The sequence below is a fragment of the Colobus angolensis genome, unplaced genomic scaffold (genome assembly GCF_000951035.1).
Source record: "Colobus angolensis palliatus isolate OR3802 unplaced genomic scaffold, Cang.pa_1.0 Scaffold216, whole genome shotgun sequence".
Classification (NCBI taxonomy): Eukaryota; Metazoa; Chordata; class Mammalia; order Primates; family Cercopithecidae; genus Colobus; species Colobus angolensis.
The window spans coordinates 397,201-418,365 of record NW_012115333.1 but is presented as its reverse complement, the minus strand read 5'-3'; the positions used below and the strand labels follow the sequence as shown (position 1 = coordinate 418,365).

General features: G+C 44.0%; 1 protein-coding gene across 8 annotated transcripts in view; it reads left to right on the top strand.

The window, feature by feature from the left end:
- The first annotated feature begins 2,005 nt into the window (after positions 1-2,005).
- The window catches only part of TAF1 (TAF1 RNA polymerase II, TATA box binding protein (TBP)-associated factor, 250kDa), a 195,871-nt gene continuing 176,711 nt past the window's right edge, over positions 2,006-21,165 (top strand). For 6 of the 8 annotated variants that reach the window (XR_001001886.1, XR_001001883.1, XR_001001884.1 and 3 more), the window contains exons 1-14: positions 2,006-2,258; positions 3,268-3,382; positions 3,822-3,938; positions 10,680-10,799; positions 12,457-12,698; positions 13,118-13,336; positions 13,748-13,966; positions 14,331-14,538; positions 17,100-17,276; positions 17,827-17,954; positions 18,048-18,155; positions 18,278-18,451; positions 19,217-19,390; positions 19,905-20,009. Coding sequence is in view for 4 of the 8 variants with exons in the window: in XM_011943088.1 (XP_011798478.1) it covers positions 2,079-2,258; positions 3,268-3,382; positions 3,822-3,938; positions 10,680-10,799; positions 12,457-12,698; positions 13,118-13,336; positions 13,748-13,966; positions 14,331-14,538; positions 17,100-17,276; positions 17,827-17,954; positions 18,048-18,155; positions 18,278-18,451; positions 19,217-19,390; positions 19,905-20,009 (2,286 nt within the window). In the remaining 4 variants the exon portion in view is untranslated. The remainder of the gene's footprint in view (positions 2,259-3,267; positions 3,383-3,821; positions 3,939-10,679; positions 10,800-12,456; positions 12,699-13,117; positions 13,337-13,747; positions 13,967-14,330; positions 14,539-17,099; positions 17,277-17,826; positions 17,955-18,047; positions 18,156-18,277; positions 18,452-19,216; positions 19,391-19,904; positions 20,010-21,165) is intronic. The other 2 variants (XM_011943089.1, XM_011943086.1) reach the window with 2 other exon arrangements.

The window sequence follows — 21,165 nt, the reverse complement described above, 5'->3', positions numbered from 1 at the left end:
CTCTGTTGCCAAGGTTGGAGTGCAGCCGCACGATCTCAGCTCACTGCAACCTCCACCTCCCGGGTTCAAGCGATTCTCCAGCCTCAGCTTCCCAAGTAGCTGGGACTACAGGTGTGCGCCACTGTGTCGGCTAATTTTCTTATATTTTTAGTAAAGACAGGGTTTCAAAGTATTGGCCAGGTTGGTCTCGAACTCCTGACCTCAGCTGATCTGTCCACCTCGGCCTCCCAAAGTGCTGGGATTACAACCGTGAGCCCACTGCGACGGGCCACTACATAACTATCCATAAAGTACATTAAAAAGCATTCCAGGCTGCAATGTATGTATATATGTATTTTTTTTTTTGAGACAGTCTCGCTCTGTCGCCCAGGCTGGAATGCAGTGGCCGGATCTCAGCTCACTGCAAGCTCCGCCTCCCGGGTTTACGCCATTCTCCTGCCTCAGCCTCCTGAGTAGCTGGGACTACAGACGCCCACCACCTGGCCTGGCTAGCGTTTTTGTGTTTAGTAGAGACGGAGTTTCACCCTGTTAGCCAGGATGGTCTTGATCTCCTGACCTCGTGATCCGCCCGTCTCGCCCGTCTCGGCCTCCCAAAGTGCTGAGATTACAGGCTTGAGCCACCGCGCCCGGCCGTGTATTTTAACCTGAATCAATCTAAGGAAACAAGAGAAATTCAGATCATGGAATGTTTTCAAGACAACTTGCCTGGCTTCTTCCAAATATTTAGTGTCATGAAAAACAAAGAAAAAGGCAGGTGGATTCTGGACTAAAGGAAGATGACCAAATACAATGCATGAAACGTGAATGGATCCTAGAGTGGAAAAAAGGAGAATGAGGAAGAGTGCTATGGTGTGGTACAGAAATTATTTCAGTCTATGTTATTATAATAAGTGAAAAAAGCAAGGTGAAGGCCAGGCGTGGTGGCTCACACCTGTAATCCCAGCATTTCGGGAGGCTGAAGCGAGCAGATTGCTTGAGCCCAGGAGTTTGAAACCAGCCTGCGCAACATGACGAAACCCCGTAAAATGTCCCAACTAGGACAACTGGGGAAATTTAAGTGCGGACTCTTTGTTAGATAATATTGACTTACTTCCTAAAGATGTGATAAAGGTACTTTGGTACCTTTTAGGAGTGAAGAACAAGATGCCCGTAAATGGTTTAGAAAAACAAAAATCCTAGCAAAATGTTAACAATTGTGAGTCTAGGTTAAGGGTCAGCTGTTCATTTTACTAAAATTTCACATTTTCCGAAATAAAACGTTGGGGGAAAAAGTATTTCTTTTTGAGGCGGGCTGGAGTGCAGTGGCCCGATCACAGGTCACTGCAGACTCCAACTCCTGGCTCCCACCTCAGACCCCCCAATAGCTGGGACTACAGGAACTGGCCACCACATCTGGTTAATTTTTTAGATTTTGTGTAGGGATGGAGTCTCGCTTTCTTGCCCTAGCTGGCCTCATACTCGTGGGCTCAAGCGATCCTCCCACCTCGGCCTCTCAAAGTGGTGGAACTACAGGCCTGAGCCACCGCGCCCGGTCAAAAATCAATTTCTAGGGAAAAATGTCAACTCAAAACAAGTAACCTGCAAAGATACCTTCAGCATAGCTGGGGAATGCCTGTATAATTTACGTCAAGGGTCTCCTTGGGAAGAATCGGTGAAATCACAGGCAGCACAAAGACCGGCTCTTATCTCTACTTCCGGGTATTGTGGCACAGGAATCCGAGGTTGCCAGAGCGTAAGCCACGTGACCCGAGCAGCTCCTTCTGACTGGAGGAAGAGCCATCGTTCTAATTCGGTGCCGTGAGAAAGCTCGCGCGCAGAGCAGTGGGAGAGGGCGGGACTGAATATTTTCTTTGACCAATCGCTTTCCATGTATCCATCCTCCTGATCCCGTAGCGTCGAATCAAAAGCCGTTAGTAAAGTAGTTACTTCTTTCTCTTAGGATAGCCGGTCTTTCCGGGTTTTTCCCCCCCTCCCCTCTCCCCCCTTCCCCTCCCCCTCTTTATTCAGCTTCCGGTAGAGGCTGGTAGGGTAAGGGAGCTCAGTAAGTCACTTCTGTGCGACTGTTTTATATCCGGTCTATGGGACCCGGCTGCGATTTGCTGCTGCGGGCAGCAGGTACCATCACTGCTGCCGCCATCATGTCAGACACGGACAGCGACGAAGATTCTGCTGGAGGCGGCCCATTTTCTTTAGCGGGTTTCCTTTTCGGCAACATCAATGGAGCCGGGCAGCTGGAGGGGGAAAGCGTCTTGGATGATGTGAGGGGGTGGGCGTGGGGGTAGGGCTGGGGGGGGTGCGGCTAAGCAGAGGAAGGAGGTGCAGGGAGGAAAGCAGAGGGTGCTCAGGCAGCGAGAACAGGGCACAGTTAACGCCGGGGAGGAGGATCCCGCCCTCGTGGGTGCGGGAGCAGCGTTGCGTGGGAGTGATCAGTTCTGGGGGAGGGTGGGCAGAAGAGAGCACGAGGCGAGCCCGGGGCCAGGGGCGTAGGGAATGGTGGCTTTGGAGCTAGTGCTCTGCCGACCAGACAGTAGGACACATGCTTGTTTCGCCTAATGAGATGGCTTCCCACCCGTAACCTTCTTGGAGATTCTTGACACTGCCTGCCCCTCTGACATCGGTAGCCTGAGATGGCTCTATAGAGCCAGAGGACTGGACAGGACCTGCCCCCGGCTCGTTTCGTTCTGGCCCCAGGCTTAGGACAATGGGGTGTTCCCAGCACCCGGGCGGGCCTCCTGGTCCCAGTGCGCCTTTTAGGTGGTTCTCCCAGCGTCTTCACTGACATCCGTGAAATAGTGTCCTGCGCCCTCGTGAAACTACACCGCCTTCACTTAGGCCAGTTTTCTTGAGGGGTGAAGCTGTCGGCCGCTGTGGCCCCTCCTGTGCCACAGGCTCATGCGAAACTTGGCCCGAAGGAGCCCCGTCTCGCCGCCTCCAATCCCACTCATCTCCCTGCCTCGGCCCTGGTTCCGAGAACGACCGTTCCATTCGTTCAGTCTTGGTAGTTGTTTGATTCGTCTTCTCTTGTAGTATTATATTTTAAAGTGTGGGCAATGCAGTTGGCTGTGGTGCTTTAATAAAGATCTGATCGATGCAAAGTTTGGTAGATAGATATTGCAGTTCTTGAACATGTTGCTCCTTTTGGCACACTGCACAGTCATTTTTCATGTGGATTTGTGACTTTGTTGTGGACCAGGGAAATAAGCCTTTCTGGTGTGGGAATCGTAGATTTAGTTGTTGTCTTCGACTCTGGTGCTGTCCCTTTTTCAGGAGTGTAAGAAGCACTTGGCAGGCTTGGGGGCTTTGGGGCTGGGCAGCCTGATCACTGAACTCACAGCAAATGAAGAATTGACCGGGACTGACGGTGCCTTGGTAAATGATGAAGGTGAAGTCTGGGTTGTGAGGAGTAGGTGGGGGAGGAGGCTAGCTACCTACTATATATGTACTTTTTTGTGTGTGTAAGATGGAGTTTTGCTCTGTCTCCCAGGTTGGAGTGCAGTGGGGTGATCTCGGCTGACTGCAACCTCCGCCACCCGGGTTCAAGCATTTCTCCTGTCTGAGCCTCCCAAGTAGCTGGGACTACAGGCGTGTGCCACCACGCCCGGCTAATTTTTGTATTTTTAGTAGAGACAGGGTTTCATCATATTGGTCAGACTGGTCTCGAACTCCTGACCTGAGGTGATCCACCTGCCTCGGCCCCACAAAGTGCTGGGATTACAGGCGTGAGCCACCACATCCAGCCTGTACATGTACTTTTAAATGGGAATTACCTGAGGGAGTGAGGGTCACTTACTGTTGTTGCGATTCTCCCTGCTTTTTCATAGGGTGGATTAGGAGTACAGAAGATGCTGTGGACTATTCAGATATCAACGAGGTGGCAGAAGATGAAAGCCGAAGATACCAGCAGACAATGGGGAGCTTGCAGCCCCTTTGCCACTCAGGTGATTCGTTGGTGTATTAGCTTGAACATTCCAGTGCATTATCCTGCTGTATAGTCCAGTTTGGGCTCTAGTTTCCATGCCTGCTTTCTGCCATTGTTCCTGCTCTCTATGCCTTTGCTTTGCTCCTCTCCCTTTGTCAGCTGAGTTCCAAGTAGCTGCTATCTTTTTTTGTTCTGGCCAGTGTTAACTGTACTCCTGGTTATTCCTCATACTGTTCAGTCATGAATTCTTGGTTAATGACAAGTAGCTCCTTGTCATCTGGTATTTGAATACCTGCAGGGGTTTGTGAGGTGCACTTCAAAGTTGGAAACTATGAAACAAATTCAGTTTTTGCCCTGAAGGAATTGATAGTTCAAGAGGGATGCAAGGTCATACATAAACAGTGAATTAAGGCAGGACGCGGTGGCTCACACCAGCACATTGGGAGACCGAGGCGGGTGTATTACCTACCTGAGGTCGGGAGTTTGAGACAAGCCTGACAAACATGGAGAAACCTGGTCTACTAAAAATACAAAATTAGCCAGGTGTGGTGGCACATGGAGTGTAATACCAGGTACTCGGGAGGCTGAGGCAGGAAAATTGCTTCAAACCGGCAGGCGGAGGTTGCAGTGAGCCTAGATCGTGCCACTACACTCCAGCCTGGGCGACAGAGCAAGACTCCGTCTCAAAAAAAAAAGAAACACACTTCCTGTCAGTTTAGAGTACATAACAAGTACTCAAACAACGTGTGATGAACTGAGTTAGAGTCTACCACTAGCTAATTGTATTACTTTTGATAAAATTCCACATTTTATTATAAAGTTCTCTAAAGTTCAAGTTTTCCTTTTCTACTAGAGGTTACAAATAAATAATTCCTAAGACTCCTTCCACTTACTGACTTTATCTTCTAAGTCTGAGGTTCTGATTCTACAATGTAGCATCTTGTTCTGATTCTATAATGTAGCACCTTATACCAGAGAAGAAAAAAACATATTTGCAAGCAGGTATCAAGTTCATTGTTTTAGGCAGGGTGCAATGGCTCACACCTGTAGGGGAGCATGGTCATTTGAGGTCAGGAGTTCGAAACCCGTCTGGCCAACATGGTGAAACCCCTTCTCTACTAAAAATACAAGAAAATTGGCCAGGTGTGGATTACATGCCTGTAATCCCAGCTACTTGGGAGGCTGAGACAGGAGAATTGCTTCAAACCGGAGGCGGAGGTTACAGTGAGCTGAGATCAAGCTCCGCCTCCTGGGTTCATGCCATTTTCCTGCCTTTGCCTCCTCAGTAGCTGGGACTACAGGCGCCCGCCACCTTGCCCGGCTAATTTTTATTTTTATTTTTATTTTTGGTAGAGATAGGGTTTCACCATGTTAGCCAGGATGGTCTCCATCTCCTGACCTTGTGATCAGCCCGCCTTGGCCTCCCAAAGTGCTGGAATTACAGGCGTGAGCTGCTGCGCCCGGCCTAGGCAGTGTGTTTCAAAGATAATGAAGTTGGCTGGGTGTGGTGGCTCAGGCCTTTGTAAACCCAGCACTTTGGGAGTCCCAGGCGGGCAGATCACATAAGGCCAGGAGTTCGAGACCAGCCTGGCCAACATGGAGAAACCCTGTCTCTACTAAAAGTACAAAAGTTAGCTGGGCATGGTGGCATGCGTCTGTAGTCCCAGCTACTCGGGAGGCTGAGGCATGAGAATCGCTTGAACCCAGGGAGGGGGAGGTTGCAGTGAGCAAAAACGAGGTGCTGCATTCCAGCCTGGGCGGCAAGAGCTAAATGCTGTCTCAAAAGGTAATGAAGTCCATTTTCGGAACTTGAGGAGTTCAATTTAGTGGTCTGGAATCTAGAGCTATTGGTCCACAGTTCTTTATAGTTCATTCTTTGCACTGCCCTATTCTACCTCACACTGCCTGAAACTCCCTCTGCCACGCCCCCGACGGAGTCTCTCTATCACCAAGGCTGGAGCGCAGTGGCACAATCTTGCCTCACTGCAACATCCACCTACCAGGTTCAAGTGATTCTCCCACCTCAGCTTCCCCAGTAGCTGGGACTACAGGTGCACGCCACCACTCCCAGCTAATTTTTCTTGTATTTTTAGTAGAGATGAGGTTTTGCCATGTTGACCAGGCTGGTCTCGAACTCCTGATCTCAGGTGATCCACCCACCTTTGCCTCCCAAAGTGTTGGGATTACAGGTGTGAGCCACCCTGCCTGGCCTGCTTGAAAGTTTTATATGAAGTTGCTCGTTATTCATTCATTGTCCACCTCTTCGAACTAGATTTCAGGCTGCTGATAAATGTGAATAAAACCTTGGTAAATACTTGAACTTAATTTTTTCGGGACAGCTTATGGATTTGAGTGCTGCTTGTATGAAAAGAATTAACTATACTGCATATACGAAAATTAACCCACGAAAAATAGAAGATATAAGCCCTGTCTTTAAGGATATTGTTGTCTTGTGGGAAAGATGACATAAATAAATGCAGAACAATTAGTCATAGTAAGACGAACCAACTATGAGCTCCTGTTTCTATATATAGAGTGTTATATTTAGTTTTGATGGGCTGCCAGAATAGGTAAGTCAATAGCTGTCATTTTTGAGCACCCTGACTGAGGGGAGATGGTGGCAGTTACTATTTTCAGTAGAAGTTATAATTTCCAGGTTTGTGTTTGTTGTCTTGACTAGGGATGGTAAGGAAAAGGCTGGGAATTTCCTTAGGTGAGTTTTATGAGCTAACTTCCTGGAAAAGGAGGATGCTACATTTGATAGAATCTCAGTACTCTGGGATGCTCATTTCTAATTTATCTTGTTCCCTAGGGGTGCCTTCACCTATACCCTTAGCTTTTTCCTTCCTTGGCATTGGCTCCTTTGCGTGGCTTGATTTACAAGGTTGCTTCTTGGGAATAATTGGAAATGGGTGTAGATTGCTAATAAAGCTTTCATGGAGGTGAATTTTGAGTAGCATTTTGAAAGTGAGGCAAGGTTTGTTGGAGAAGGAGCAGCAGGGCATTTTGATTTGAAAACATGGCTTGTGGAAAGGTTTGGAGATATTTAGAAATAAGCAAGTCGTGTGTGTAGAGGGGGGAATTAGCCAGTAGGTTTTCTTGAAAGGAGTAGAAAACATGCTGCCAAATAGCAAGAACCAAGAATAGAGCAATTTCACAGTACCTTTTATGTGTGTATTACTTGGGATTTGATGACATAAGGAATTGTAAACCATCATAGACTGTTGAGTGAGAGGCAAGATGGTATAATGAAAAGAAAAGGACTTTGGAGTCAAAGTGTCCTAGGCTTAGAGTGTCATAGATTCAAATTCCAACTCCATATTTAGTGTGACTGTGAGCATGTTGCTCAATCTCTGAGGCTTGGATTTCTCATTTGTAATAATCCCTCAGTTTTCTTGTCAGTAGTAAAGGTGATAATAGTTACATTAATAATAGTTTTGTGAGAATTTAAGTTTATCACATGACGTGAAAGCACATAGTATAATGGTAAATGCTCTTGTCAATATTAGTTGACTTTCCTTTTTTTCTGCGTTGCTAGTTTACAGTCTTAGAGGCTTCCCTTTGTGATGCTTTAGAAGAGTGATACTTGTCTCTCTGGGGTTTTGATTAGTAAAAGAGTGAATGTCACATCAACTTGGAGGCTGTTCTTGCAGGCTAGAGATGTAAAGTTATTAAGGTCTGAAGTAGGGTGACAATTGTAGAAAATGATAGCTAGGGTCATGCCGGGTGTGGTGGCTTACACCTATAATCCCAGCACTTTGGGAGGCTGAGGAGGATGGATAACTTGTGGTCAGGAGTTCGAGTCCAGCCTGACCAACATGGTGAAACCCCGTCTGTACTAAAAATGCAAAAATTAGCCGGGTATGGTGGCACGCTTCTGTAATCCCAGCTACTTGGGAGGCTGAGACAGAAGAATCACTTGAACCCGGGAGGCGAAGGTTGCAGTGAGCTGAGATCATGCCACTGCACTGCAGCCTGGGGGACAAGAGCGAAACTCCGCCTCAAAAAAAAAAAAAAGACAGCTAGGGTCAAACTTAGAAGATACTGATAAAGTATCGTAGGACTTGTTTGCCTATAGTCCCGCCTACTCAGGAGGCTGTGGCGGGAAGATAACTTGAGCCCAGGAGTTGGAGGTTGCAGTGAGCTATGATCAAGCCTCTGCTCTAGCCTGGGCAACAGAGCAAGACCCCTGTCTCAAAATAAATAAATACATACATACATACATACATACATACAAGGCTTGGTGAGTGAGGAATTGTGTTGGAAAGAGTGTAGGCTTTGTTGTTAAACCAGGCTTGTATTGTAATTTTGTCACTTAAAATTCAGTCTCTTCCATATCTCAGGATAATTCCTGTTGTGAAGTGTTATTGGGAGGATTATACATAAAACATCTAGAAATGCCTGGCACATAATGGAAGTTTTATAGTAGAAAGTTGCTATGCTTTTATTTATTTATTTTTTTTTTGAGACGGAGTCTTGCTCTGTCACCCAGGCTAGAGTGCAGTGGCATAGTCAGGGCTCATTGTAACCTCTGCCTCCCAGGTTCAAGCGATTATCCTGCCTCAGCCTCCTGAGTAGCTGTGACTACAGGCCTGTGCCACCTCTCCCAGCTAATTTTTTGAATTTTAGTAGAGACTGGGTTTCACCATGTTGCCTAAGGCTGGTCTTGAACTCCTGAGCTCGGGCAGTCCACCCGCCTCAGCCTCCCAAAATGCTGGGATTACAGGTGTGAGCCACCTCGCTGGCCCTACACTTACTATTTGTAATGATCAACTGGACAAATGTATATTGGGGGTCACGAGATTGATGAAGGAGACAGTGGACTAAAGTCATAAACTGGGAAAATGCATGTGGATGTGATGTGATGTTGATAGGGAATTTAAAAGAGATGAAGGATATTTCAGTGTTTTATAAGGTACAGTTGTTAAATATCTGAGTAGAAAGATTCTTTAGGAAGCAGAAGAGTTGTGGAATTGTAGAGGAGGTAAAATTTTTTTCTTTTTTTTGAGACAAGAGTCTCCCTCTGTCACCCAGGCTAGAGTGCAGTGGCGTGATCTTGGCTCACTGCAACCTCTGCCACCTGTGTTCAAGCGATTCTCCTGCCTCAGCCTCCTGAGTAGCTGGGACTACAGGTGCCTGCCATTGTGCCTAGCTAATTTTTGTATTTTTAATAGAGACGGGGTTTCACCGTGTTAGCCAGGATGGTCTCGATCTCCTGACCTCATTATCCACCTGCCTCGGCCTCCCAAAGTGCCGGGATTACAGGCATGAGCCACCATGCCCGGCCCGAGGAGGTAAATTAAGGCCGCATATGTAGATTTGGATTTAATCTAGGTGAAGGTGATTCTTGAGAAAGGGAATAGGGAATGTGCAGGGGAATAAAAGCAGAGTCTTCAGGACGAAGTCTTGAGTGATGCCAATGGCTAAAGGGCAGTGAAAAGAGTAATAAACTGCAGATGATAGATAGAAAAACTGTGTCATCTCTCATTTGAGAGATGAGAAGAAAGACCAATCTTATGGGAAACTGACAGAGGGAGAAGATTCCCAAAGTGCTGGGAATTACAGGTGCAAGCCACTGTGCCCGGCCCACTATGAAAATTCTAAAAAAGATATGGTCAGGAAAGGAGCAAAGGTTTCAAACAGCTCTTGGAAGCTCTTTCATATGTTGTATGATTATTTATTTATTTTTGAGACATAGTTTCACTCTGTCGCCCAGGCTGGAGTGCAGTGGCACGACCTCGGTTTACTGCAACCTTCACCTCCCGGTTCAAGTGATTCTTGTGCCTCAGCCTCTTGAGTAGCTGGGATTATAGGCACGTGCCACCACTCCTGGCTAATTTTTGTGTATTTGACAGAGATGGGATTTTATCATGTTGGCCAGGCTGGTCTCGGAACTCCTGACCTCAGGTGATCTGCCCATTTCAGCCTCCCAAAGTGCTGGCGTGAGCCACCATGCCCAGCCATCATGTCTTGTATGAGATATTATTCATGTTATAGCAATTGACTTGCACCTTGACGTCATCTCTTTCTAAAGGCTAAAGCTATGTTTCAGATATGTATATGTAAAATATTTTGAGGCATGGTCTTGCTCTGTCACACGATTACTGCTCGTCAATGCCTTGACCTCCCAGGCTCAAACTGTAACTCCACCCCAGCCTCCTGAGTAGCTGGTACTACAGGCATGTGTCACCACGCGTAGCTAATTTTTGTATTTTTTGTGGAGATGGGGTTTCTCCATGTTGTTTAGGCTGGTCTTAAAATTCTGGGCTCAAGCCATCTTCCCACCTTGGCCTCCCAAAGTGCTGGGATTACAGGTGTGAGCCATCATGCCTGGCCCTCACCTTGCTTTTTTCACTTGTGTGTTCTTAAGGGATATGGATAGTGCTTCATGGGGTGCTTTAAATTATTGAGTGGCCCTGTAGTCCCAGCACTTTGGGAGGCCGAGGTGGGCGGATCATGAGGTCAGGAGTTCGAGACCAGCCTGACCAACATGATGAAACCCTCTCTCTACTAAAAATACAAAAATTAGCCAGGCGTGGTGGCGCATGCCTGTAATCCCAGCTATTCAGGAGGCTGAGGCAGGAGAATCACTTGAACTCGGGAGGTGGAGGTTGCAGTGAGCCGAGATTGTGCCACTGCACTCTAGCCTGCGCAACAGAGTGAGACTCCATCTTAAAAAAAAAAAAAAAATGGAGTGGCAAGGAAGCTTAAGGCGGTAATATTTTGGATATTGAGGAGATCACGTTCTTGGTTTTATTAGATTATGATGAAGATGACTATGATGCTGATTGTGAAGACATTGATTGCAAGTTGATGCCTCCTCCACCTCCACCCCCGGGACCAATGAAGAAGGATAAGGACCAGGATGCTGTTACCGGTGGTAAGTAGAGATTGTCTACTTTTGTGTTAGGAGCAAGTTTCCATTCATAAGTCCAGTCTTGTGGCTCACACATAAGGGACAAACTTAAGCTTATACGAAAGGACAAAACTTCTAGAAATAATTCATACAATCTCAAATTTTAGTATTAAAGGGAAGTTTTACTTTTAAAACATTTGGCAACAGTATTTTAACGTGCTCAATATATAGTAGTTTAGTCAGTGGTTCTCAAATCTGGTTACCCATCGGAATCACTTAGTCTTAAAAAAAAAAACAAAAAAAACCCAATACCTGACTTTTACCCCTTGAACCTGATTCAGAAGATCTTGGGTAGAGGTCAGGAATTCAATTCAATTCAATTAATTAATTTTTTTTTTTGAGAAAGAGTCTTGCTGTGTTGCCCAGGTTGGAGTGCAGTAGCACGATCTTGGCTCACTACAACCTCTGCCTCCCGGATTCAAGTAATTCTTGTGCCTCAGCCTCCAGAGTAGGGGCTGGAACTCCTGACCTCAAGTGATCCTCTTGCCTTGGCCTTCCAAAGTGCTGGGATTACAGGCGTGATCCACTGTGCCCTGCCAAACCCAAGAATTTTAAAGAGTTTCTTAAGTAATTTATGATACAACTGATCTGTATACTGGTATTTAGAAACTACTTGTTTAGATGGCTTTATTTTCAGTGAAGTGGTTAAATAAGGAAGGTGCCCTGGAATGTTGATAAATCAGATAGTGTCAACTACCAGATATTCAGAGATTTCAAAGGCTGGTAGAGTCTTCAGTGTTGATCTTACCTATTCCTATAACAGTAACTGTCCTAGGCTTGAAAATTGGGGAAGAGTAGTGTGTTTGATTGACCTATATGTTGAGGCTTGCATTTACCTAAATTCTTCCTGTTGGAGTTTTAAGCCATTTCTTTTTAACAGTCTGCTAAATGTCAGCTGTTTCATAGATCTTCTTTATGCCAAAGAATCTTAATGTTGTCCTGTGGGCTTAAAAAGATTCTCCAGCTCATGGGTCTCTGAACTAGGACTACCTGAGCGGTATAAAGTATTACATAATTTTGCTATTGGTCACAACATTGGTTACAATATTGGTTACTTAACAGAAAGTAGGGCCAGGCGTGGTGGCTCACACCTGTAATCCAAGCGCTTTGGGAGGTGGAGACGGGCAGATCATTTGAGGTCAGGAGTTCGAGACCAGCCTGGCCAAGACGGTGAAACCCTGTCTCTACTAAAAATACAAAAATTTAGCCAGCTGTGGTGGCGCATGACTGTAATCCCAGCTACTCAGGAGGCTGAGGCAGGAGAATCACTTGAACCCGGGAGATAGAGGTTTCAGCGAGCTGAGATCTCACCACTGCACTTCAGCCTCTGCGACAGAGCAAGACTCTGTCTCAAAAACAAAAACCGAAAGTAGTAAACCTAGTAATAGTGTTTGTTTTCTCATCACAACCCTAGGGTACCAGGTACGTGGTGAGTTGGGGGATGATGGGAGATAACGAGTTAGAAGAGTTTTCTGGGTTGCATACTAGTGTTATGATTTGGGTGCTTGGGCCTATATCTCCTGGCATTGAGCCATGTGTATAGCCTAAAGTGGGTGTTTGTGGAATTCGAGGAAATATGTTCACAGTTACATGCCAAAGGGGTTTCTCTTCCTTGTTGCAGTGTCTGAAAATGGAGAAGGCATCATCTTGCCCTCCATCATTGCCCCTTCCTCTTTGGCCTCAGAGAAAGTGGACTTCAGTAGTTCCTCTGACTCAGAATCTGAGATGGGACCTCAGGAAGCAACACAGGCAGAATCTGAGGATGGAAAGCTGACCCTTCCATTGGCTGGGATTATGCAACATGATGCCACCAAGCTGTTGCCAAGTGTCACAGAACTTTTTCCAGAATTTCGACCCGGAAAGGTACATTGTATGGAGAATGCACAGATTGCAAACCACTGACCTCTTCCAAATAATGAGTTTCGTTGTTAAGATGCTGAGTGTGGAATAGACCTAAGGGTTTCCTTACTCAGTGACATATTATTGGCTATATAAGAGTTCTTCACACTGTATTAGGTCTTTTTTTTAAAGTTGTATATATTGATAGTAAATGTGATTTATGCTGTTCTCATTGGAAATTTCCCTGTTACCTTAAAAGAACTAGTCCAAATTATTAAGGAACGCTTTTTTACTTTCTTGTTAGATGTTGTAAGTCTGAATGCAACACTCCTTTATTTCTCCCCCGCATTTGAATAGATCTCTCGGGAGTTTTCAGGCCCAGATGCTGCTGTTTTCCTATCTGACTTTGAGTCTCTGTCATAGTAATGTATTCTGTGTTCTAGGTGTTACGCTTCCTACGTCTTTTTGGACCAGGGAAGAATGTCCCATCTGTTTGGCGGAGTGCTCGGAGAAAGAGGAAGAAGAAGCACCGTGAGCTGATACAAGAAGAGCAGATCCAGGAGGTGGAATGCTCAGTAGAATCAGAAGTCAGCCAGAAGTCTTTGTGGAACTACGACTACGCTCCACCACCACCTCCAGAGCAGTGTCTCTCTGATGATGAAGTAGGCAAAATGGAGACCTGAGATTAAGGCTTATGAGAGGAACAAATGAATTCAATGAATTCTCTCTAGTTTATGTCTAAATTGTAAATAACACCATAGCGGATAGAATTCTGTGCTAATTCTCAATGAGTAATCATGGGTTCAATCTCAGTGGCTGCCCCTTCCCTATTGTAAAAGAAAAATGTTTGGTGGGGTAGGCGGGGATGAGAGGGGTAGATGATAATATGCTGCTGAATAAAGTTTGATCAATAGGCGGAATGTGCTATGATACATCTCCATTGTTTACATTCTAACTCCAGGTAAATCATCCTCAGTTTCTCTAAGTTCCCCTCCTGACTGTTAACTCTCTATAGCCTTAGGACAGCTGGGATCAGGAAATTCTCCCTGCTCTACTTCTTTTTTCTGTTACAGATCACAATGATGGCTCCTGTGGAGTCCAAATTTTCCCAGTCAACTGGAGATATAGATAAAGTGACAGATACCAAGCCAAGAGTGGCTGAGTGGCGTTATGGGCCTGCCCGACTGTGGTACGATATGCTGGGTGTCCCTGAAGATGGCAGTGGGTTTGACTATGGCTTCAAACTGAGAAAGACAGAACATGAACCTGTGATAAAATCTAGAATGACAGAGGTGAGCAACACTGGTTTGTAAGAAAGGAATCAGTGTACTCAGGTCCTATTACTTTTACTAACTTTACTTTTTAATTCGGGAGATACTGGGTAGGGTTTCTTTGGTGGGAGATTGAGGTGTCTCAGCCTTTTATTTGGTATGGTATATCACCCTGGTAGCTAGGTGCTATACTAAGGATTCTGTTTGTTAAGTGAGTGCTGTGCCAGACTAGGAGTGGGAAGAGGCAAATATTCCTCTTTTATCAAGTGGTTGTTTCAAGTAAGGGACCACTTACGATGTATCTGTATCTCTAACGTGGAATTTGGAGTGTAAACTTTGACCAGTGACCAATCGAGGGTGTGTTTTTTCTTCCCTACTTACCCAGGAATTTAGGAAACTAGAGGAAAACAGTGGCACTGATCTTCTGGCTGATGAAAACTTCCTGATGGTGACACAGCTGCATTGGGAGGATGATATCATCTGGGATGGGGAGGATGTCAAACACAAAGGGACAAAACCTCAGCGTGCAAGCCTGGCAGGCTGGCTTCCTTCTAGCATGACTAGGAATGCGATGGCTTACAATGTTCAGCAAGGTGTGCTTCTGTGCTAGCTGTGTCCAGCATATACTGCCCTTAATCTTAGTCACCATAAGTGGGCTTAGCTGTGGTTTTTTTGTTTTTTGTTTTTTTTTGAGAGAGAGTTTCGCTCTTGCTGCCCAGGATGGAGTGCAATGGTGCAATCTCGGCTCACCGCAACCTCCGCCTCCCGGGTTCAAGCGATTCTCCTGCCTCAGCCTCTGGAGCGGCTGGGATTACAGGCATGTGCCACCATGCCTGACTAATTTTTGTATTTTTAGTAGAGATGGAGTTTTTCCATGTTGGTCAGGCTGGTCTCGAACTCCCTACCTCAGGTGATCCACCCGCCTCGGCCTCCCAAAGTGCTGGGATTACAGGTGTGAGCCACTGCGCCCGGCCGGCTGTGATGTTCTGAGCTGCCAAGAGATAGTGAAATGTTGAGGATCCGAGGCCTAATTCTAGTCCCTATAGTTTTTATTTTATTTTTATGCTCAACCAGCAGGGAGATAGTCCATGTAATTTTTTGCCCTGTTAAGAAGCTAGGCCACACTCAGGTTTCTTAGAAAAATGTGATAACCATTTTGAAGTTAAAGATCTTTTTTTTTTTTTTTTAGACAGAGTCTTGGTTGCTCTGTTGCCTGGGCTGGAGTGCAGTGGCGCAATCTCAGCTCACTGCAATCTCTGCCTGCTGGGCTCAGGCGATTCTCCTGCCTCAGCCTCCCGAGTAGCTGGGATTACAGGCATGTGCCACCACATCCAGCTAATTTTGTATTTTTAGTAGAGATGGAGTTTCTCCATGTTGGTCAGGCTGGTCTCGAACTCCTGACCTCAGGTGATCCACCTGCCTCAGCCTCCCAAAGTGCTGGAATTACAGGTATGAGCCACCACGCCTGGCCTGAAGTTAAAGATCTTTCTGAACTATAACAATACTTTATAGTATATTTTTGTTTCCCAAGTCCCTTTGTATTTAGAATTCTAGTTTCCTTTTTTTCTCCTTAAATAGGTTTGTGTGTTTTTTTTAAAGGTATGCCATGATTCATGTAAAACACTTTGAAAATACAGTATAGTGTTAAAAAAAAAAGTCACTGGTAATATATCTGGAGATTATCAACTGTTAATTTTTGGTGTATTTTCAGTGTTCTCTGTAGTAGAGCTCATTTCTATATGTACAGTTTTTGTGTACTGTGCTTTTCACTTAATAAATATCTTTCTCTCTTTCATTTTTTATTATTTATTATTGAGACAGGGCCTCACTTTGTTGCCCAGACTAGTTTCAAACTCCTGGACTCAAGCGATCTTCCTGCCTCGGACTCCGAAAGTGCTGAGATTACAAGCAAGAGCCACCCCAACCAAGCCACATAAATATTATTCTGTTCTTTATAAAAATGTTTAATGACATGGGAAACTCATTCATTTTATTTTAATTAAATCATTATTTTTTGTAGAGGTAGAGTCTTGTTATGTTGCTCAGGCTGGACTCCTGGGCTCAGGTGATCCTCCTGCCTCAGCCTCTCTCAAGTAGCCGAGACTTCAGGTGCACGCCACCACACCTGGCTTGAGAAACTCATTTTAAATGGAAAGAAAGAAGATATGAAACAACATATGATATCCTATTAGTGTAAATGAAAAAAAGCAGACTGCATAAACATAGAAAGCTGGATTACTTCTACATTTTGGAGGAAAAACAAAAATTTTTTTTTTTTTTTGAGAAAGCAGTCTCTGTTGCCCAGGGTGGAATGTGTTGGTGCGATCTTGGCTCACTGCAACATCTGCCTCCCAGGTTGAAGTGATTCTTGTGTCTCAGCCTCCTGAGTAGCTGGGATTAGCCACCGCACCTGGATACAAAAATGTCTGATTTTTGAAACCTAAGAAATAGGTTTTTTCCTTTCCATTCTGCCCACTTTATGGGTTGTGTATTATTCTTATGTATGTTTCATAATTTACTGGTACATGTTGCATTTGTTAATAAAATTTATTACCATTTATTGTTAGCATACTTTACCGTGTCATTTACTATAATTTAAGCAATTCCTTCTTAAACATTTAGGTTATTTAAATTTCAACTATTGTAAACAGTATTGCAATGAACATTTTTGACTGCAACGTTGTTTTATTTTTATTTATTTTTTGAGACAGAATTTCACTCTTGTTGCCCAGGCTGGAGTGCAATGGCACGATCTCAGATCACTGCAACCTCTGCCTCCCAGGTTTGAGTGATTCTCCTGCCTCAGCCTCCTGAGTAGCTGGGATTACAGGCATGTGCCACCACACCCAGCTAATTTTTGTATTTTTTGTAAAGATGGGGTTTCTCCATATTGGTCAGGTTGGTCTTGAATTCTTGACCTGAAGTGATCCACCTGCCTTGGCCTCCTAAAATGCTGTGATTACAGGTGTGAGCCACCGTGCCCAGCCTGCAACGTTATTTTAAAGTGAGAAATACGCTGTGTAGGTTCCTCTTCAGTGGGCACATGAGTAACTCACGTTACTCATGTTACTCATAAAAAATCTTTGCCAGAATCTTGATTGAAAGGGGCATAAATGTTTTCTCTGTTACTATTTCCTCCTTGTGCTTTGACTAGGTTTTGCAGCCACCCTTGATGATGACAAACCTTGGTACTCCATTTTTCCCATTGACAATGAGGATCTGGTGTATGGACGCTGGGAGGACAATATCATTTGGGATGCTCAGGCCATGCCCCGGCTGTTGGAACCTCCTGTTTTGACACTTGATCCCAATGATGAGAACCTCATTTTGGGTATATTACTGGCAGAGGCCAGTGTTCCTTCTCCTTTGACAACTTGCTGTTAATGTCAACGGGCAGGAGGAAATCAGAAGGGTTGGAGAAGATTAGGACTAGAAACTTACAGGTAGTGGCTTGAAAGAGTGAAGTTTTGGCTGTTAGTTTATATTATTTGTGTATATGCTTAGGGAACACTCACGTAGGAATGTTGGAAAGTTGCAACTTTGAGATGTCAGGAGCATAGTTTGTTCCATTAGTGAATCATGGACTGGAAACTTCTAGGTAGCAGTTTGAGGGAGCAAAGTTGTAGCTGTTAGTTTTTATTATTTGTGTATTCCCTAGGGAAAACTCATGTAGGACTGTCAGTAATACCTTTAGAGATGTCAAGCATGTAGTTCAGTTAGTAAATCATGGACTAGAAGTTACCTGGGGTGGGATGAAAGATCTAGTTAAGAACTTCATTGGGACATTCATCACCTTAAAAAAGAAGAAAACTGGTTACTTGTCTGTAGGAAAGGTGAATCTTCAGGGAGAGCAACTCAAGTGGTTTTTGTTTTATTCTCAGAAATTCCTGATGAGAAGGAAGAGGCCACCTCTAACTCCCCCTCCAAGGAGAGTAAGAAGGAATCATCTCTGAAGAAGAGTCGAATTCTCTTAGGGAAAACAGGAGTCATCAAGGAGGAACCACAGCAGGTGTGTGAAGAAAAAAGGGGCTTGGTGTTCAGAGGAACAAAGATAATAGAGAAGGATAGTCTGACCAAGATTTGTTTGATTATCTATCATTAGAACATGTCTCAGCCAGAAGTGAAAGATCCATGGAATCTCTCCAATGATGAGTATTATTACCCCAAGCAACAGGGTCTTCGAGGCACCTTTGGAGGGAATATTATCCAGGTACAAATAGTGTCTTTTCTGTGGTAGAGGAGAACCCCATGGCTTTGTTCTGATGGAGGATATGGGAAAATCTTGCTTAGGCTGGAATTAGCTAATTTTAACCCTTCTATTTCCTGTTTTAGCATTCAATTCCTGCTGTGGAATTACGGCAGCCCTTCTTTCCCACCCACATGGGGCCCATCAAACTCCGGCAGTTCCATCGCCCACCTCTGAAAAAGTACTCATTTGGTGCACTCTCTCAGCCAGGTCCCCACTCAGTCCAACCTTTGCTAAAGCACATCAAAAAAAAGGCCAAGGTATGATTGAATTCTGGTTAGAAAACAGCTATAAAGGATATTGGGGTATAAATTAGGGAAATGTACCAGATATTAGATTGTATCAGGGAGTTGGTTACTTTCTCAGATGTGATAGAATGTTATTTTGTTTATTTAGGAGAATGTCTTTATTGTTAGGTAATGCATGTGAAAATATTTAAAGGTGAGGTGTCACAATGACTGCATCTTTCAAAAACCAGCAAAGTCTATAGAAAGATAAACGTTAAAAAAAAAGGCAAAATATAAACAGCAATGTGGGATAAGTGTTCGTGGTACAGTAGTCCTTATGTATCTCTGGGAGATTGGTTCTAGGACCTCCTCTGGATACCAAAATCTTTAGATGTTCCAGTTTCTGATATAATAGCATAATATTTGCACATAACCTATATGCACATCCTCTCCTATACTTTAAATCACCTTTAGATTACTTATAATACCTACTCCAATGTAGATGCTATGTGAATGGTTGTTACACTGTTACTGTTTAGGGAATAATGACAAGAAAATTCTGTACCTGTTCAGCACAGATGCAATTGTATTTTCTGAATATTTTCTATCTATGGTTGGTTGAATTCACGGATGCAGAACCATACATGGATATGGAGGGCTGACTGTACTATTGTTTGAACTTTACAGTAGTTTGAAAAATAGGTAAAATCTTTTTGGTGTGTTTGTCTCAGATTGAACAACATCATTGTAGTAGTTATCCTGTCAGGAGCTAGATGGTATTTTCTTTGTTCTGGACAGATGAGAGAACAAGAGAGGCAAGCTTCAGGTGGTGGAGAGATGTTTTTTATGCGCACACCTCAGGACCTCACAGGCAAAGATGGAGATCTTATTCTTGCAGAATATAGTGAGGAAAATGGACCCTTAATGATGCAGGTTGGCATGGCAACCAAAATAAAGAACTATTATAAACGGGTGAGTCTCTGCTCAGAAAATTTTTTTCCACACATAATTCTGCTTATGCTTCCATAAACTTTTATGTACAAACTTTTTGTTATTAACATAGCTGTAGTAAGACAAACTGCAAACTTATATACAAACTTTTTGTTACTAACAGAGCTGTAGTTAGAGATCTACTGGTAATCTGTGAACATATACCACAAATTTCTTGGGAGAAAGGAGTGGTACCTGTTTTGTAGTTATAACATGTTGAGCATCTCAAACCTCAAAATTCGAAGTAAAAATCCACAACTTTTTGAGCACTACTAACATGATACTCAAATGCTCATTGGAGCATGTTGGATTTCCAGATTTGGGATGCCCAACTGGTAAGTATAATGAAACTATTCCAAAATCCGAAACACTTCTGGTCACAAGCATTTTGGATGAGGGATACTCAACATGTGTTAGTAAAGTGCTATGCTCATATTGTGTAGGATTATTGATTATATTCTGTGATTAATAACTGGGTCTTCTGTGTTCCTTTTAGAAACCTGGAAAAGATCCTGGAGCACCAGATTGTAAATATGGGGAAACTGTTTACTGCCATACATCTCCTTTCCTGGGCTCTCTCCATCCTGGCCAATTACTGCAGGTGAGGAATTCTTTCCTGTTTTTACTGTTAACTAAGGAAATTGATAAATGAGGAACCAGTCAGCTCAGAAAGAACTATTATAATTCTAGTTGATTGAGATGCTTTAATATTAAGTACAAAGAAGGTAAGTATAATCCAAAAATGTTTTAAGGAAATCTTTTTCTTAAAACTGGCTGTAGGCCGGGCGCGGTGGCTCAAGCCTGTAATCCCAGCACTTTGGGAGGCCGAGACGGGTGGATCACGAGGTCAGGAGATCGAGACCATCCTGAGCTACATGGTGAAACCCCGTCTCTACTAAAAAAAATACAAAAAACTAGCCGGGCGAGGTGGCGGGTGCCTGTAGTCCCAGCTACTCGGGAGGCTGAGGCAGGAGAATGGCGTAAACCCGGGAGGCGGAGCTTGCAGTGAGCCGAGATCCGGCCACTGCACTCCAGCCCGGGCGACAGAGCGAGACTCCGCCTCAAAAAAAAAAAAAAAACTGGCTGTAAATTGTGGTGTTCTTAGGCTAAATGTAAAATAGGTTTTTAAAAATACACACTGGTAAGCTCAGTAACATCTGGGAAGCATAAGGAAGTCAACCTAGGATGAATTTACTACAATTTATGAATGTTTAATTTTTGTGTATAAAATTGATAACATTTTGATCATATTAGCTGTGGTTATTGTGAATATTGAACCACACCTGAACTGTGCCATCTGCAGTCCCCAGCCATAGTGAAATGCCTTTTTTTCCTCCTTTATTCTAATTGGTGTAAAGAGGCCCTCTTGTAACAGCTTTTATATATTCAAGGGGGGAAGTATGGTGGTCCACAAATGATGTGGAAAATCTCTAGCACTGTCCTATCTTTTTTTTTTCTCCATTTCATTTCTCTTGGCAATCTTAACCATTTGTCCTACTCTTATACCTAGTTTATTCTACTGTTGTTATCCTTTACTCTCCTAAAACGTCTGCAAAGCTCAGTTTTTTTCTTTATCCTTTACATCCATTGTCTATTGCCTACCAGATTTTTAGTATCATCTTTGTATTGTTCTTCTCCTTTCCCTGAAACTTTCTGTTGAGGTTTTTTTTTTTACCAATTCAGCCTCTTCTTTTGTGCCTACGTTTGTAGTCTCTTAAAGATCCTTTTTTTTTTTTTTTTTTTTGAGATGGAGTCTT